Below are 18,977 nucleotides of genomic sequence, written 5' to 3'. Positions count from 1 at the left end.
GCAGAGCCAAGGCATGGGATTTCGCTTCCATTTTAAGCTTCTTTCGACCCATTGTGGGAGATAATAAAAAACTGAGGGAGATAATAAAAGACTGCCTAATAGCAATACTGGCTGAGCTGCACATAACAACCAATCAGAGTGCAGCTTTCGCTTTACCAGAGAAATGAAAACTGAGCGTTGGTTGGCTGATATTTGCAACAAAGCCAGCTTTAATATTAGACAGTTTTTTATTATCTCCCCCATTGTGTACACTTTTAAAAAGTGAAATTATGATGTGGATTTTATATGTAAAGTTTTTTTTTGCTGCGCAAGTGTAAAAAAAATTTTTTCCGGCACTGTACATACTCATTTATGTGTCTCACTGCACCAGTTCTCCAGTGCAGCACAGGTCTCCAGCTGTACACTATCCAGTTTATGCTGAACAATCAAGGCTTACAAAAGACAAAGGGCCATGGCTGGAAATCATCCAAAGTAAGCACGCTTTTTATAGCAACTGTAACAGAAATAACTGAAGTACCTACTACTTAACGATCCAAACGCTGTTCCAATTTTGCCTTTTGAAACAGAGAAGCTGAACGAGCTTTGTGCACTAGTCACTAGGGATTCTTAGCTCTTTTCAACCTCCAAAGTCAGGGGTGTTTGATGGCCTTTTCGCATAAAAACACCACCGGCAGTGGATAAGGGGGGAATTATAAGGTTAATACTAAGGTGTCGTTACCTTTGTAGTATGAACTTTTTTTACTTAAAAGCTTAGATACCCACAGGCAATAAGTGAAATTTTTAACTAGGTTTATGTGATTATTGCATTACATGTGTACATTGAATAGTGTGTCACTTTTCTGTATATTATATCATGATTATTTGACGTTGTCTGCATTAAATTTATTTAAATGAATATGCTATCTAATGAAGACACCAGCTAAAGTGTACTAAATTCTGGAAATTGAAGTCTTTAAAATGTACAATAAAAACATAATATTTGTAACCATATCACCATCATTTGTTTAGTTTGAATATAATTTAATCTCCATAATAACTAACTTTGTTTTTAACAATACGGAATTCGTTTTGAATGGTTCTCCAATGCAGTATTATACTCCAGAGCAGTATTCATATTTACCTAAATTCTGCTAGTAGAAACAGTCAAAAACATCTTGACAAGCACTGCTCTAACTTTTTGAGATTCTATAAGAAAGTGGAGGATTTAAATTTGACTACTTTAGATAACTATACCATAACTAGAGGAGGAATGATATTTCCCAGAATGCAGATTATCAGAGCAAGATCTGTAGACATTGATCCAACAATGAGAGCAGATCTGAAGCAAATGTAAGTGAAGCAAGGTGGAGCCCTGGGTTCAAATCCCAAGAAGAACAACATCTGCAAGGAGTGTGTATGTTCTCCCCTTGTTTTCTGTGGATTTCCAATGCGTTTCATTGTGAGCTCGAATGGGGACAGTGATGATGTCTGTAAATCGCTATGGAATTAATGACCCTATGTAAGCTTGTAAAATAAGTATAACTATGAATGCAGCCATTTGTAAAATCTCATCTACTTTGAAATATGAAAATCCTGGTGTAAAAACTGCCACATTTCTGCCTAGTGTGAACAAATCCTTTTGTAAGGAAAAGACCATGAGTAATAGTTCATAATCTAGCTAGCCTTCTATACATGTATGCAATACTTACTAACTACTAAATTAGATGTTTGCCTTCATTATCACTGTTCGTTGTTAATACATTTTACCGAACTTTAACAGAGGTTTTGTTTCTGCTTTGACAAATTATTATTATATTTTATTTATTTCAAGTTTCTTAAGTTTTTACAAGTTCAGTATTTTACAAAGCCATCATTCACTGTGCATGTTGGTGGGAGATCTTTAGCATTTCAGCAAGGTACCAGGCTGATAGTGGAACCAGGTGAGCACTTGTCATTAGCAAACATTCATGTACTAATACTAATGTAAGGACATAAAGTAAAATCTTAAAACCATTGAGCTGCAACACCCAGAGACATATAGTGACCCCTATCTAATATTGGGGGTGTTGGAGTAAAGCAAACAGAATTTCTCCTTATATTACTGCAATTATGTTGGAGATATATACATATATATGGGTCGCCCTCCCAGGGCTGTAGAGTACTTGGTACCGGGCCGTTATCAGCGGGATGTGTCACGGCAGCAGTGACCCGGTCCGTGGCCCTGGGCGCCCAATTAATACGGGAGATTGAATGGTGGAATGTAGTGGATTAAATGAATAGTTTGTGACACCACCTGTGGTGTTCTGCAATTGAGATGTTAGGCCGACGCTGCATGCAGATTCTCTGGGACTGGTGGTGTGGTGCAGCAAAGATGTTGAAGCTCCCCACAGGTGGAGCTGTAGTCCCAGGGCAGTGTAAAGGAGATGATAGTTGGGAGATGTGAATGGTGCAGCAATGTAGCAGTGTTGGGGGTGTTGGTGCCGGAATGCGTAGAGGACACAAGGGCTTGTAGTTCCAAAGCTTTACTCACAGTCTGTTGTACGAACAGGTGCCTGACTCCGTGCTGTGTCCTCCGGGTCAAGGGCTCAGTCGGCCTCCAAGCAAGATGGAATGCTCCCCTCCAACACTCCGCTAACATGTGCATTTCTGAACATCTCCTCTATAGCGCCTTTGAGTGAAGTACTCCCAGTACTGAGTTACACTGGAGTTCCTCCTGTCAGATGTTCCCAAGAACTATACTTGTATGGCAGACAGCTGTAGCCTGCTTCGGGGACTCCTTATTCCTAAGTCCTGGCTCACTATCCAAGTTGCTGTTGTGCCCTCAAGTCTTAGATGGGAGTAGTGCATTTACAGCCCACTACTCCACTGGTGTCTGCTGTAGGACCCTTAGTATCCATACAACCTCGGGGACCGGGCCCCGGCCTTGCGCTTAGAACTTCTAGGCAGAGTTCTCTTCTAACCCACGTCCTCTGTACCCTTTTACTCCTACGTCCATACTAGTCTTTTCCTTCTTATGGAAAATCAGGGTTCTCTTCAATGTCTGTCTCCTTCTTTCCTTTCCCGTGCCAGCAGACCCAGGTTACTGTTATCTGCTGCAGCACCTCCTTCTTCCATCCTTCTCCCAGAGATCTCCTCTCCTCCACTCCGAACTGTACTCAACTCAACTGAAATCTCAACTGAACTGAACTGAACTCCTAAACCTTCCCACTCTGTTATGTATTCTAACTCCACCCGCCTCCCAGCACATTTCGTGTTCCAAGCAGGGAGTCACCAAAGGTGCTCTGCTACACTCCAAGCAGGGAGCCGCAATGTGGCTTTGCTACACGATGGGTGCAGGTGTTGGAATGTGAACAGGAGCCTCCAACTTACCTGGATGGTGGGGTACCACACCTAAGGAGGAGGTGCAGTACCTCTGTGGCAACTGAACCCTCAGGGACGCCACATATACTCATCAATCTGCATAAATACATTAAAAAAAACAGAAGAACAAAAACCAAGACAAAAATTCTGCTGCTTTAAAAGTTAGGGTGCTTTCACATTGCGCTTAATTACACTTGCCATCAGGGCATACATCTGAACCCTATGCAACAATGGGATTTAGGTGTATGTACTGACAGGGCCATGGACTATAATGATGTTGACAGAGCGAACGTGAGTTCAGCCATGCATCATTTTTGGGCATATATGCCTACTGTAGGCTGATGATCAGACATAGTAGACTATGGAAATAAGGAATAGGTAGGCACCAGTGTTTAGGCTTCTGTTATTAGACAGAAACAGCTGCTGAGGAAACTTATTATAGTAACAAGTATAGTAAGTAATCATGTAGAAAGTAGAAAGGCAGTATGATTAGACCTGTAGAAGCGATATCTATGCCCAAAATGGCCGTCGTCCACATGACTCCTCATATGTCTCCCTCCACATGCTGCCCAACCGCTTTCTGGATGTCCATATGAGTTAAAATAAAAGAATTTTAACCACAAAGGAAGTGGTGAGTGCTGACTTTCTACTCTCTATATGATTACTACTAGACATAGTAGACTGCCCGTTTTGCGTGGGGGTCGGACTTATTCCCCAACAAGGCCACCGATCAAGTAACTAAACGCAATGTGAAAGCACCCTTAATCTTTCATAAATGAACATATTCTAGAGGGGATGGTAGCAGAACATCATGTAAACTTTTAGGAAGGGTTACACAAATATTTCTGTTTATTAACTAATAATAAATCATGCATTTTTCTATCATAATTGATACCCAGTGGACTGTAACATCACTGGTCTCAATCACAATTCAGAAGGCAAGTAATAGTGACAGATATAGTCATGGTGTGGGTAGTGTCATATGCCTTACACAAAGGGGCCAATTTAGGGCTAATCTGTTCCAACAGTTAACTCTTCACCAGTCGCTTATTGTAATATGATGGGATTTGCTGTGACATTGTGTAAATAAAACTAGGGATATATTCAAACAGGTGGACAGTTATAAGAATGTAGTTGTTTTGATGGCAAATTCATGAATTTCTATTCTTTTCTGTTTCAGTTCCATTCAGATGAATAGAAAAATCGCAGAAATTTGTGCAACTAATCTACTACATATAAATCCATACTCAAGGTGCATTTGCATGTCCGTTTTTGCCATACGTGTGCTGTCAGTGTTTTTCACCAACATCTCACTGACACATTATAGTCCACTGGACTATTCAGATGTCGGTGCATGCAAGAACTACAGATAGCAAACGCGTAGTAAAAATGGACAAACAAACCAAAAATGAATGAAAATTTAATCCAACACAGAAGTGAAAAGCAGTCCGTTTATTGTGGATGCGTAAAAATATAAACTTGTGAATTTGACATTATACAGTACTTTTCTCTGTCAACCAGGTGACAACAGAATCACTTCACCCTCAGTGTTTGTGTTGAAGTCTCAGAAGGAAACCCCCATTGTGGCTTGTTTGGCAAAAGATTTCTACCCAAAGTATCTTGAAATGTATATGAATTCTACAAAGAACAGTTTGGGTCCTGACAAGGTCCCAACAAAGCTGTTACCTCATGGAAAATACGGTGCTGCGCTTGTGGCCAACATAGGAACAAATGATGTACAATGTCAAGCCAAGCACCAAGAGAAATGGGTGACAAACACAGAGACCACTTCAAAACTGAAAGGTACAATAGTTTTATTTTTATTTATTTTATTAATACATTTTTGACCTTTCTGTAAAGTATGCAGATTCATTATTTAGTTTAGATTGTGGTAAAGGTTGAAGGCCCTAATGGATAACTTCTGGCAATTTAAATAAATTCATATTGCAAGTGGGCACATTTATGTTTCATTCCATTTGATAAAAGTGGACAAAAACCTGTGGTAAAAGGCAATGATGAATCAGGGCCCAAGTTTATCAGTTTTACTTGAATTTCCATTTTAATTCTCGTTTTTACTTTGAAATAAAATGTATTACCAATATTAGGGCTTATTTTACTGAATTGCATTTTATAACTTTTTTTATTTAAAATAATGGAAAAAAATATTATAAAGAACTAGAAAAGAGAGGTAACATATTATCAGTAGTAATGCTGTCCCCTAATTCTGCAGCTACAAATACAGTTTGCAACCAACATGCTGATAATCTAAGATCTTATTAAATCTACTTATGAGATGGAGATTGGAATAAAAGAAAGCTATTAGGCCCGGTTTACAGTGGCAATTTTCCATGTATTCAACATCAGGCATATCCTAGTGTACAGCAGAAATCACGTTATCAAGCAAACTCATGGAAATCTCATGGACCCCTGTGATAACTCTTTGAGATCTGTAGGGATTTGTTGCAAAAATTGTTTAAAAATTGTCAAGTATCTGTTAAGAATGTCAGCAATAATCCAAATGTGTACAGACTCCTTTACATGTAATAAATAAATTACAACATTTCTTTTTTGGATATTTTTGTAACACAGGCCTAAAAAATCAGAAAAAAGAAAGAGGTGGATCAGACTCTGAGAAATGTCTGCAGACTTCTGGTTGGTAAAATCTTATGTTCTATCACACCTTTGCTACTTCTAACATGTTATTACAGATCAAGGCTTTAAACAATGTTAGATGCATTGCCTGACACTAGTCATTAGTGGGGCAATAGTAATACTTTTAGACAAAGAAAGTTAAAAGGATATTCCCAACATTGAAAGCTATAACCTATCCACAAGATAAGTGATACCATGCTGAAAAGTGGGTGGCCTTACTATGGGACTTTCAAAAGACTGCCCCAATAGAAAAGCAGCTTAAGGCTGCTTTTACACTTGCCGTGTTTTTTGCGGCCCATTTTTACAGGCCGTTTTTGGGGGCTATATTGCCGTGATTTTCACGTTATTCCACAAAAACCTTCTCGGATCGCCGTTTTTCCCTGTTATGAAAAATAGCAGGGAAAAAAGGCAATCCGCAAATATGGTGTACCGCAAAAACAACTTAATGTTTTTGCAGTACCTTTGAAATGCATTGCAGCCGTTTCCATAAGCCGTGAAAAATATCGAGCAAGCTCGATATTTTTTCATGGCTGCAAATACGGCCCTCATGGCTATACTGAACACAGCTTTGCTACTAATTTTTGCAGGCCGTTTTTGTGGCCCCATAGAAATGCATTGGGGCCACAAAAACGGCCAGGAAAAACACGGCAAGTGTAAGAGATGCCTTACCCTGCAAGTTGTTTAACAATTGGGCGAGTTTCATGGACCAGTCTAGTCATATTTTTCTCCACCAGCACCATTTTTTGGACCGAAATGCTGGCCAATTTGTACGGAAAGCTGCACTAACCAGGAAAAGTGACCAAACACTTTAACTTAATCACAGACATTTTTAATTAAAAATATGTTTTCTATTAACAATTGCCATGTTCCAGTTCTTTATTTCCGCATTGCTAATGTAGAACACACTAAACATTTTAGTAAATGCAGAAGTTACATTCATTATCATTTGTCTTTTTTTTCCTCAGAATATCCTCAGATGTGTGATGTGATAGGACAGGTTTACATGATCTTACAATACTTTGCCACAAGCTGGCTATGCTGTAATGGTTTATATGTGGCCACCCAGTGGTTGCGATGTGTTGTGTGGCCAAGCAAGGGTCTTTCTAACCTGTCATATTATGGCATTGGTTCTTAACCCCTTTACCCCAAGGGTGGTTTGTACGTTAAAGACCGGGCCAATTTTTGCAATTCTGACCACTGTCCTTTTATGAGGTAATAACTCTGAAACGCTTCCAATGATCCCGGTGATTCTGACATTGTTTTCTCGTGACATAATGTACTTCATGTTAGTGGTAAAATTTCATTCAAATAACTTGCGTTTATTTGTGAAAAAAATGGAAATTGGGCAAAAATTTTGAAAATTTTGCAATTTTCCAACTTTGAATTTTTATGCCCTTAAATCACAGAGGGATGGCACCCAAAAAACTTAATAAGTAACATTTCACATATGTTTACTTTACATCAGCACAATTTTGGAACCAAAAGTTGACCAGCGATTTCTCATTTTTGCAACACCATTTTATTTTTACGGACCACATCACTTTTGAAGTCACTTTGAGGGGTCTATATGATAGAAAATATCCAAAATTGACACCATTCTAAAAACTGCACCCCTCAAGGTGCTCAAAACCACATTCAAGAAGTTTATTAATCCTTCAGGTGCTTCACAGGAATTTTTTGAATGTTTAAAAAAATGAACATTTAACTTTTTTCACAAAAAAATTACTTCAGGTTAAATTTTTTTATTTTACCAAGGGTAACAGGAGAAATTGGACTGCAAAAGTTATTGTGCAATTTGTCCTGAGTACGCTGATACCTGATATGTTGGGGGGAACCACTGTTTCGGCGCATGGCAGAGCTCAGAAGTGAAGGAGCGCCGTTTGACTTTCTCAATGCAAAATTGGCTGGAATTCAGATTGGACACCATGTCACGTATGGAGAGCCCCTGATGTGCCTAAACAGTGGAAACCCCCCACAAGTGACCCTATTTTGGAAACTAGACCCCGCAAGGAACTTATCTAGATGTGTGGTGAGTACTTTGAACCCCTAAGGGCTTCACAGAAGTTTATAACGTACAGTCATAAAATTAAAAAATCATATTTTTTTTACAAAAAATGATCTTTTCACCCCCAATTTTTATTTTCCCAAGGGTAACAGGACCCTAAAAGTTTTTGTGCAATTTGTCCTGAGTACACTGATACCCTACATGTGGGGGTAAACCGCTATTTGGGCGCATGGCAGAGCTTGGAAGGGAAGCAGCGCCATTTGACTTTTTTGGCTGGAATTGGGATTGGACGCCATGCTGCGTTTGGAAAGCCCATGATGTGCCTAAACAGTGGAAACCTCCCACAAATGACCCCATTTTGGAAACTAGACCCCCCTAAGGAACTTATCTCGATGTGTAGTGAGCACTTTGAACCCCTCAGTGCTTCACAGAAGTTTATAAGCGCCCGGGCGTGAAAATAAATAAATCATATTTTTTCCACCAACATGATCTTTAAGTCCCCAATTTTTTTATTTTCCCAAGGGTAACAAGAGAAATTGGACCCCAAAAGTTGTTGTCTAATTTGTCCTGAGTATGCTGATACCCCATATGTGGGAGAAAACTACTCTATGGGCACACGTCGGGGCTCGGAAGGGCAGTAGTGACGTTTTGGAATGCAGACTTTGATTGAATGGTCTGCGGGTGTCATGTTGCCTTTGGAGAGCCCCTGATGTACCTAAACAGAGGAAACCCCCCACAAGTGACCACATTTTGGAAACTAAACCCCCTAAGGAACTTATCTAGGTGTGTGTTGAGTACTTTGAACCCCCCAGTGCTTCACAGAAGTTTATAACGCCGGGCGTGAAAATAAATAAATCATATTTTTTCCACAAACATGAGCTTTTAGTCCCCAATTTTTTTATTTTCCCAAGGTTAACAGGAGAAATTGGACCCCAAAAGTTGTTGTCCAATTTGTCTTGAGTACGCTCAAATCCCATATGTGGGAGAAAACTACTGTATGGGGACACGTTGGGGCTCAGAAGGGAAGTAGTGACGTTTTGGAATGCAGACTTTGATGACATGTTCTGCGGGTGTCATGTCACGTTTGGAGAGGCTCTGATGTGCCTAAACTGTTGAAACTCCCCACAAATGACCCCATTTTGGAAACTAGACCCCCCACAGAAATTATCTAGATGTGTGGTGAGCACTTTGAATCCCCAAGTGCTTCACAGAAGTTTATAACGCCCGGGCGTGAAAATAAAAAAATCATATTTTTTTCCACAAAAGTGATATTTTTGCCCCCAATTTTTTATTTTCCTAAGGGTAACAGGAGAAATTGGACCCCGAAAGTTGTTTTGCAATTTGTCCTGAGTAGGCTGATACCCCATATGTGGGGGTAAAACACTGTTTGGGCGCATGGCAGAGCTTGGAAGGGAAGGAGCACCATTTGACTTTTTCAACGCAGAATTGGCTGGAATTGAGATCAGACGCCATGTTGCGTTTGGAGAGCACCTGATGTGCCAAACAGTGGAAACCCCCAAATTCTAACTCCAACCTTAACCACAACACACCCCTAACCCTATTCTCAGCTCTAACCCTAGCCCTAACCCTAGCTCTAGCCCTAACCCTAATGGGTAAATGGAAATAAATACTTTTTTTAAGTTTATTATTTCTCTCTAACTGAGGGAGTGATAAAGGGGGGTTTGATTTACTATTTATAGCGGGTTTTTATTTTTGGCAGCTGTCACACGCTAAAAGACGCTTTTTATTGTAATAATAGTTTTTGCATCACCACATTTTGAGAGCTATAATTTTTCCATATTTTGACCCACCGAGTCATGTGAGGTCTTATTTTTTGTGGGACGAGTTGATGTTTTTATTGGTACCATTTTCAGGCACGTGACTTTTTTGATCGCTTTTTATTCCGATTTTTGGGACACAGAATGAACAAAAACCAGCATTTCATGAATTTCTTTTGGGGGGTGCGTTTACATCGTTCCACGTGTGGTAAAATTGATAAGGCGGTTTTATTCTTCGGGTCAGTATGGTCGCGATACCTCATTTATGTCATTTTTTAATGTTTTGGAGCTTTTATGCAATGAAAATTTTATATAAAAATAATTATTTTTGCATTGCTTTATTCTGCGAGCTATAACTTTTTTATTTTTTCGCTGAGGACGCTGTATGGCAGCTCATTTTTTGCGGGACCATGGATATTTATATGCGTCTTTTTGATCGCGCGTTATTGCACTTTTTGTTCGGCGGTATGATGATAAAGCATTGTTTTTTGCTTAACTGTTTATTTTAATTTTTTAAGGGGTTTGCTAAAGGGGTTAACTAATGGGACAGTTTTATAGGGTGGGTCATTATGGATGCGGTGATACTAAATATGTCTACTTTTATTGTTTTTTTATATTTTCAAAAAATGAATTTATTAGGGAATATTTGTTTTTAATTTATTTAGCGATTTTTAAAAAATTATTTTTACACTTTTTTTAACTCTATTATATTGTCCCAGGGGAGACATCACTGTCATGTGACAGATCGCTGATCTGTCACATCATGGATCGCTGTGACAGATCAGCGATTTGTCACAGGCATTGAAGCAGACTTCATCATGCCTGCTCTTTGCAGGCAGTGAGGAAGCCAGCTCCCTGCAGGCCCCGAAGGTCCCCATCACCATATTGGATCCGGGGACCTGCAAGGAAGAGGCCCCCACAGCCGCGCTGCACATCGCGCTGCTGTGGGGGTCGCAGGGAAGCACGGAGGGAGCCGCCTCCCTTCCGATGTTTCCCTAAACCGCCGTTGCACTGCGATCGTGTTTGATCGCAGTGTGCCAGGGGTTAACGTGCCGGGGGCGGTCCGTGACCGCCCCTGACACATAGTGCTGGGTGTCAGCTGTGATAATCAGCTGACACCCGGCCTCGATCAGCGGCGCTCCCCACGGGGGGCGCCTCTGATCGCTTATATGGCGCCCCCAGGAGTATGGTCGCCACAGTGGCATTACCTTCCTCCTAGGGGGTGTGATGTCATGCTTGGAAGCAATAAAGTGTCTCTCTATCAGTTAATCACAACACACAACACAGTTCTCATTCCAGGCCAGCAGAGGGAGCTCTGAGCCAAAATTGGGGGAAGAGCTACTCTCTGGGGGCCAGGAAGAAGAAATGAGGAGTTCGTGTGAGGAGGGCAATGTGTGTGGACATGGAGGAGAGGAGCTGGAAGATTGAGCAGAGTTGAGTGCTCACTTCTAGCTATAGCGCATGATCTGGAGCCCAGTCTTCACGGTTGTATGAATACTGATGTTCCTGCAGCAGAAACCGGAGGAATAGGAAGCTGTAAATGCTCTGTTCCCATTTAAGACTCGGAGGCACAACAGCAACGGTTGAGCCAGAAGAAGAAGAAGGCTACAGGTATCTGCCATACGAGGGAGTTCTAAATGAGAACAAGCAAGTGGAACTTCAGTGTAACACAGTACTGCAAGTACCTAAGATAAGCGCTAGAAAGGAGACTACACAACCCATCTGATAGAGAGATTCCTAAGTTGCTTCCAGGCCGGCCAGCCTCTGTTCCATCTGTAATCTGGACCCTGGACTGCACTTACAAAGCACAGTAAAGGTAACGGAAACTGCACCCTGTTGTGTCATTGCATTCTTTCTGCAAACCCTCCAGCACTGCTACATCTCTGTGCCAGACACTACACCCTCATCCTCAACACCTATTGCCACTGCCCTGGGACCACAGCTCCACCTGTGGGGAGCTATTACATCTTTCTGCCTTATACCATCTGTCCCAGAGGCCTGCAGCGTCAGCTTAACCCCTTCATTGCCGATCACCACAGGTGGCATCACGTATTATCCACTTATAAACTTTAATGAGCCACTCTCAAGCCCCTTTACATGGACGCCCAGGGCCACGGACCGGGTCACCGCTACTGTGACACTTCCCTCTGAGATACCGGCCCGGTACCGAGTACCCCACTGCCCTGGCGGGTGACCCATTTTGGCGTCACGAACAGGATTTACGGAGCCCGATGTTCCCGGGTCCTGTGTGCCAGAGACTGTGTTGTGTGCCATAGACTGTTTGTGCAGTTGCCACCAATACCCCACAGCTTGGCGCACGGGAAGCAACAGGGGCGGGCCATCATGGGCGGAGCCAGACGAAGAGCGTGAAAAAGTGAAGCGCTGCGCAGGAAGAGACCCACGCACAGGAAGTGAGAAGCAGAGGCCTGCAGCCCCGGCGTCCCCCGATCATCCAACCTGCAAAGCGGCAACCAGTAAGCCAGCGCACCCCCCACAGTGCCTCAAGATGCAGGGGCCAGCGCAGCTGCGGCTCTAATGGCGCCACAGAACCCAGCAGCCAGCACCACTGCCAGAGCGCAGCAGGAACAAGCGCCCACTGCAACAGTCCCCATAATGACGCTGTCTATGCCCTATATACCGGGAGCGGCCTGGCTACCGCAGTATTCGGGGGAGTCACATACCCTGTGTGAATTTAAAGAGAGACTGTGCAGTCTGTTTGAGGTGTAGCCTCTGTCTGAAAACCAAAAAGTGAACATCCTTATTGGGCAGCTAACTGGTGCAGCGCAAAGGGAAGTAAAAGCCTGGAAGGACACTGATAAAGAGACTGTTAAAAAGATTCTGGCTAAGCTAAGAAGCACCTTTGACAACCGCACTGCAGCTGAAATAAAAATGAGATTCTTTGGGTGTAAGCAGAGAGCGCAGGACAGTATACGGGACTATGCTCTTAACCTCCAAGAGGTGCTGCGAGCCATAAAGCAGATTGACCCAGACAGTGTGAAAGATGGAGACAGACTGTTAAAGGAGCAATTTATTGAGGGACTCCTATCCATTACCCACAGAGCACAGCTGCGCATCATAGCCCTACAAAACCCTGACCTAGACTTTGCAGACTTCAAAGACAGGGCTATTTGGGTGCTGCATGAACCAAATGTCATCCGTCCAGCGCCCCCTAGGCGCCCAGCGATCACATACCACCAAGAAGCAGCATCTATCCCTCCCAGCCCTGTTAGGGCTGATGCACAGACTCTGAATAATGATCCATCTACGGAACTGCGCCTTCAGGTCCAAGAGCTGACCAAAAATATGGCTGCACTTGCCAAAACTGTGCAGTCCCTGCAGGTGTCATCAAAGGAGAAGATCCAGCTGGTCTCCAGTCCAGAAGATGTCCCATGGCTGTGGAAAAAGAAGATCCCGCCACGCCAAGGGAGAGACAACGATCGCTATGACCAGAACGGACGTCCCATCTGTCGTCGCTGCTGCAAGGCAGGCCACATTGCAAGGTTCTGTTGTTTAAACGAGCAACCCCTGGGGCAGAGGGCCAACCCCCAGAAGTAGGACCACAAGGCCCAAAGAACTGGCGAGCCAAGTATGTTGGAGGGCGACCGGTCCTCCCAGTGGTGATTGACGGCATCCCCATGAACGCTTTGCTGGACACTGGCTCTCAGGGGACAACTATGCCATATATCCTTTACAAGCGGTATTGGGCTGACTCTGAACTTACTCGCGGCCCAAGTGATGAACTCACAGTAGTTGCCAGCAATGGTCAGTCTTTGCCGCAAGTGGGATGTAAAGAGATTACCATTAAAGTGGGGCGAGTAGAGTTAAAATCTCAAGGTCTGATAGTTGTAGATATTGATCGACGAGAAAGTAATCCAATGATGACCTTTGTCTTTCCGAGGTTATTGTTTTGTTGCAACAGGTGGCTGAGACTGCTGGTTCCAGTGAACAACAAGTCCTGCAGAAGGAGATCAAGGCCTTGATGCAAAGACAGCAGCTAGAGCTGTCTGGCTGAGAAATTGACAGCATCAGAGTGAGTGATTCTTTCCCCATTGTGATACCTCAGATGTGAAATGTTAATTTGGTGTCGGGCAGCCATAGGCCTCAGAGGAAAAGATTATCAAGCCTTGGTAGAGCCAGTGTACTCTGATAGCCAGCCCACTGTCCTGACAGCCAGAGGTGTAGTCGATGTCCGCAAAGGGAGAGTACCTGTACGCCTCTTGAATGGTGGGGAAGAGGAGGCCTCAATACCTCGGTATGCCACAGTTGCTAAGCTGCTTACTGTCAGTAACAATGCAATACAGGCAGCAGAGCCCTTGGTCTCATCCGACCAGGTGGAGGACAATGGCTCTGTAAAGCAGCTGGAGGAGTGGTGTCAGCAGCTACAGGTGGGAACTGACTCCACCCCTTCATACCAAAAGAGTGGGGTTTACCAAGTGACTCAGGAGTATCAGCGGGGATTCAGTAAACACCCTCTAGACTTTGGGAAGGCAAAAGGGGTTCAACACCATATCCCCACTGGAGATCATCCACCCATTAAAGAAAGGTACCGGCCTATACCCCCAACACAATATCAATGTGCCAAAAGTATGCTGCGGGAAATGAAGGAAGCTGGGGTGATCAGAGACAGTTGTAGCCCCTGGGCAGCCCCAATAGTCTCTGTGAAAAAGAAAGATGGTACCATGAGAATGTGTGTTGATTACAGAAAAATTAACAGCATTACACATAAGGATGCCTACCCATTACCCAGAATTGAAGAGTCATTAGCCGCACTTAAAACTGCTAACTATTTTTCCACCTTAGATCTCACTAGTGGGTATTGGCAGGTTCCCGTGGCAGAGGCAGACAAGGAGAAAACAGCGTTTACTGTTGTGAGTTCATTTTCCCCTTCACCATTGAGGTCTGATGAACTCCCTCTTCTGGTGAAGGAAGGTAGTGAGGCTGATTACCAAGCACCTGTGCAGGATGATGATGACTGGGTGACTGGAATTGCTGACTGGATATAAGGCAGCCGACGCCCTTCTGCCTTGCTGGTGATCTCTGAGGGATTCTAGGAGACCAGTCTGATTCTTGCTCCTCAAAAGCTAAGTTTTCTGCTCTGCTTTTTGCATTTGTGTTTTGGTTTTGTTTTGCCTTGTTTTTCTGGATTTCTGCCATTCCCTGCTGGGGTGAGTTGAATTCCTTTTTGCTCTGTCTTCAGAAAATACCTGAGTACTGATATAGTCTTTTTGAAACCTAGCGTCTTCAGGGCTTTTTTCCCTATCAGTCTGTTGGCTCTTGTATTGATAGGGTTTTGGCAGATTGCAGACAGCAGCTTTTCTATCCTTCCCTATTTAGTTAGCTTGGGCCCCATCATTTGCTCAGCCTATCTTTCTATCTGTGTGAGCATTTTTTCATCTTGCTTCACCGTCATTATATGTTGGGGGCTGCCTATTGCTTTGGGGTCTGCTCTGGGGCAGTTTAGATTTCCCTTTCTGTCTTTAGGCTATTTAGTTCTCCGGCTGTGATCGAGGGGTCTAGGGCACCGTAGGAACCCCCCACGGCTACAGCTAGTTGTTGTTGATAGGTTCAGGGGTCTGCAATCCGATAGCTGCCAACTTCTCTGGTTTTCTGGACTTAGCTAGTATTTCTGTTTTTGCCTCCGACGGTGACTCATTCATAACAGAATCACCAGCCATACCGCAGATCCTAGGGCACTCAATAGCAGGAAAGAATTGTTAAAAAAAAAAAAAAGTGTGTATATTCTTTCCTCTATATCTGAGGCCGTAGGGGGAATTTTTTTTCTCTCAATGGAGATAAAGCAATTGTCTGATTGTGTGGAGCAGCTCGCTGCGGAAGTGCGGGGAATTTCCGCCTACCTTGCTCATTCACATGCTGCTGAACCAAAGATCCCTACTCCTGATGTGTTTTTTGGGGATCGGTCTAAATTTTTGAATTTCAAAAATAATTGTAAATTATTTTTTGCCTTGAAGCCTAACTCGTCGGGGAGCTCCGCGCAGCAGGTTAAAATTGTCATCTCTTTGCTGCGTGGCGATCCCCAGGATTGGGCGTTTTCTTTGAAACCAGATGATCCTATTCTGACGAATGTGAATGCATTCTTTCAAGCCTTGGGGTTGTTGTATGACGAACCTAATGCTATTGATCAGGCTGAAAAGACCCTGTTGGCATTGAGCCAGGGTCGAGATTCTGCAGAATTGTTCTGTCAAAAATTCCGAAAGTGGGCGGTCCTTACTACCTGGAATGATAATGCCTTGGCAGCTCTCTTTCGGAAGGGTTTGTCAGAAGCCGTAAAAGATACTATGGTGGGATTTCCTGTTCCCTCTGGTCTTGACGATTCTATGTCATTAGCCGTTCATTTTGATCGGTGTTTACGTGAACGCAGGACTGCACGAGAGGTGTTGCCATCTGTTGAACAAGTGTCTGAACCTATGCAATGTGATAGAGTTTTGTCCAGGGAGCAACGTCAGGAGTTCAGAATGCGTAATAAGCTGTGTTTTTTTTGTGGAGATGCCTCGCATATTATTTCTGTCTGTCCTAAACGAGAGAAACGTTTTGCACACACGTTTTCTGTGGGTGGTGTTCAACCTAAGTTTCTTCTGGCAATTACTCTGATCTGCTCCCTGTCCACATTTTCCGCCAAGGCTTTTGTGGATTCGGGAGCAGCCCTGAACCTAATGGACTTGGATTTTGCTAAACGTTGTGGATTTCCGATGACACCTCTGCGGACGCCTATCCCGTTGAGGGGGATTGATGCTACTCCTTTGGCGAAAAATAAACCTCAGTTTTGGACCCAGGTGGTAATGCGGGTCGCCCCAGACCATCAAGAAAATTGTAGATTTTTGGTGTTGCATAATTTGCATGATACCATTGTTCTGGGGTTTCCCTGGTTGCAAATTCATAATCCAGTTTTGGATTGGAAATCTGTGTCTGTGGTGAGTTGGGGTTGTCGGTGTGCCCTTAGTGAGGCTCCGTTTTTTTCCACCTCTCCTCAGTCGCATGATGTTCCTGACTATTTGACGAACTTTTATGATGTATTTAGTGAGAATGAGTCTGCGTCTTTGCCTCCTCATAGGAGTTATGACTGTGCAATTGAACTGAGCCCAGGGTGTAAATTTCCCAAGGGTCGGCTCTTCAATTTATCTGTACCCGAGCACAAGGCTATGTGATCCTATATTAAGGAGGCATTGGAGAAGGGTCATATTAGACCATCCTCTTCACCCTTAGGTGCCGTTTTTTTTTTCGTGGCCAAAAGGGATGGTTCATTAAGGCCTTGTATTGATTATCGTGCCCTCAACAAAATTACTATTAAATATCAGTATCCGTTACCCCTGATTTCGGATCTATTCTCCAGAGTTAAAGGTGCTTGCTGGTTTACCAAGCTTGACCTCAGGGGGGCGTATAATCTTATCCGCATTAAGCATGGGGATGAATGGAAGGCGGCGTTTAATACTCCGGAGGGACATTTTGAGTACCTGGTGATGCCTTTTGGGCTCACTAATGCCCCTTCTGTCTTCCAGTGCTTCATGAACGACATTTTCCGAGACTTTGTGGATAAATTTTTGATTATCTATCTGGATGATATTTTGATCTTCTCCAAGGATTGGGATTCTCATGTGGAACATGTTCGGACTGTGTTCCGGATCTTGAGGGAGAATTCCCTGTATGTCAAAGGATTGAAATGCCTTTTTGGGGTACAGAGGATTTTATTTTTGGGATTTATTTTGTCTCCGTCAACTATTGAAATGGACCCAGCCAAGGTACAGGCCATTTATGATTGGGTTCAGCCCACTTCTTTGAAGGCCCTCCAGAAGTTTTTGGGTTTTGCTAATTTTTATCGGAAATTTATAGCAAAATTTTCTAGTATTGCCAATCCATTGACTGATCTGACTAAGAAGGGTGCTGATGTGTTGAATTGGTCTCCGGAGGCTGTTTCTTCCTTTCAGGAGCTGAAGCGAAGATTCACTTCTGCCCCGGTTTTGCGGCAACCTGATGTCTCACTCCCGTTCCAGGTAGAGGTGGACGCTTCTAAGATTGGTGCAGGAGCTGTTTTGTCCCAAAAGGATCCTGTAACATCTAAAATGAATCCCTGTGCTTTCTTTTCCCGAAAGTTCTCTCCATCTGAACATAACTATGATGTGGGGAATCGGGAACTGTTAGCCATGAAATGGGCATTTGAGGAGTGGAGACATTGGTTGGAGGGAGCTAAACATCAAGTCGTGGTCCTCACTGACCACAAGAATTTGATTTACCTGGAGTCGGCCAAACGCTTGAACCCTAGACAGGCTAGGTGGGCCTTGTTTTTTACACGTTTTGATTTTGTGGTCTCTTTTCTTCCTGGCACTAAGAATGTCAAGGCTGACGCTCTCTCTAGGAGCTTCTTTGCTGATTCTCCTGTGGTGACCAAGCCTACTACCATCTTAGGCGAAGGGATAGTTCTTTCTGCCATCTTGCCCGATTTGAGACGTGCTCTGGAAGAGTTCCAGGAGGACAAACCTGAGCATTGTCCCAGTGGAAAGTTGTATGTTCCTGACCAGTGGAAGAAGAGAGTGATGTCTGAAGTTCATTGCTCTGCATTGGCTGGTCATCCAGGTATTTTTGGTACTAGAGATCTGGTGAGTTAGTCTTTTTGGTGGCCCGCCTTGTCTCGTGATGTCAGGAATTTTGTGCAGTCCTGTGGGACTTGCTCCCGGTCTAAACCTTGTTCTCGCTCTAGTGGGTTGTTGATGCCTTTGCCGGTCCCCAGGAGGCCATGGACCCATATTTCAATGGATTTCATCTCTGATATGCCTGTCTCTCAGAGAATGACTGTTGTGTGATTTGTGATAGGTTCTCTAAGATGGTTCATCTTGTACCACTCCCTAAGTTGCCATCTTCCTCTGAGTTGGTGCCCCTGTTTTTGCAACAGGTGGTTCGCTTGCACGGGATTCCTGAGAACATTGTATCTGACAGAGGAGTTCAGTTTGTGTCTAGATTTTGGAGGACTTTCTGTTCCAAGCTGGGAATTCAGTTGTCCTTCTCTGCTTTTCACCCTCAGACCAATGGGCAGACGGAGAGAACAAACCAGACCTTGGAGTCGTATTTGAGATGTTTTATTTCCACTGACCAGGACGATTGGGTTTCATTTTTGCCCTTGGCCAAATTTGCTTTAAATAATAGAGCTAGTTCTGCCACTTTGATGTCACCTTTTTTTTGTAACTTTGGGTTTC

The 18,977-nt window shown here is 43.4% G+C and overlaps 1 gene segment (V, D, J or C); it reads left to right on the top strand.

Moving 5' to 3' along the window:
• Nucleotides 1-351: 351 nt before the first annotated feature.
• The window catches only part of LOC141089207 (T cell receptor delta constant-like), a 44,268-nt gene continuing 25,642 nt past the window's right edge, over nt 352-18,977 (top strand). The window contains 4 exon segments of the C gene segment in view: nt 352-471; nt 1,811-1,919; nt 4,861-5,142; nt 5,929-5,991. Coding sequence covers nt 352-471; nt 1,811-1,919; nt 4,861-5,142; nt 5,929-5,991 — 574 coding nt within the window.

This window comes from Dendrobates tinctorius, unplaced genomic scaffold (assembly GCF_039654945.1).
Source record: "Dendrobates tinctorius isolate UK_male_01 unplaced genomic scaffold, ASM3965494v1 ptg000044l, whole genome shotgun sequence".
Taxonomy (NCBI): Eukaryota; Metazoa; Chordata; class Amphibia; order Anura; family Dendrobatidae; genus Dendrobates; species Dendrobates tinctorius.
Note: the sequence above shows the minus strand (reverse complement) of the source record. Positions and strands in the feature narration are given on the sequence as shown.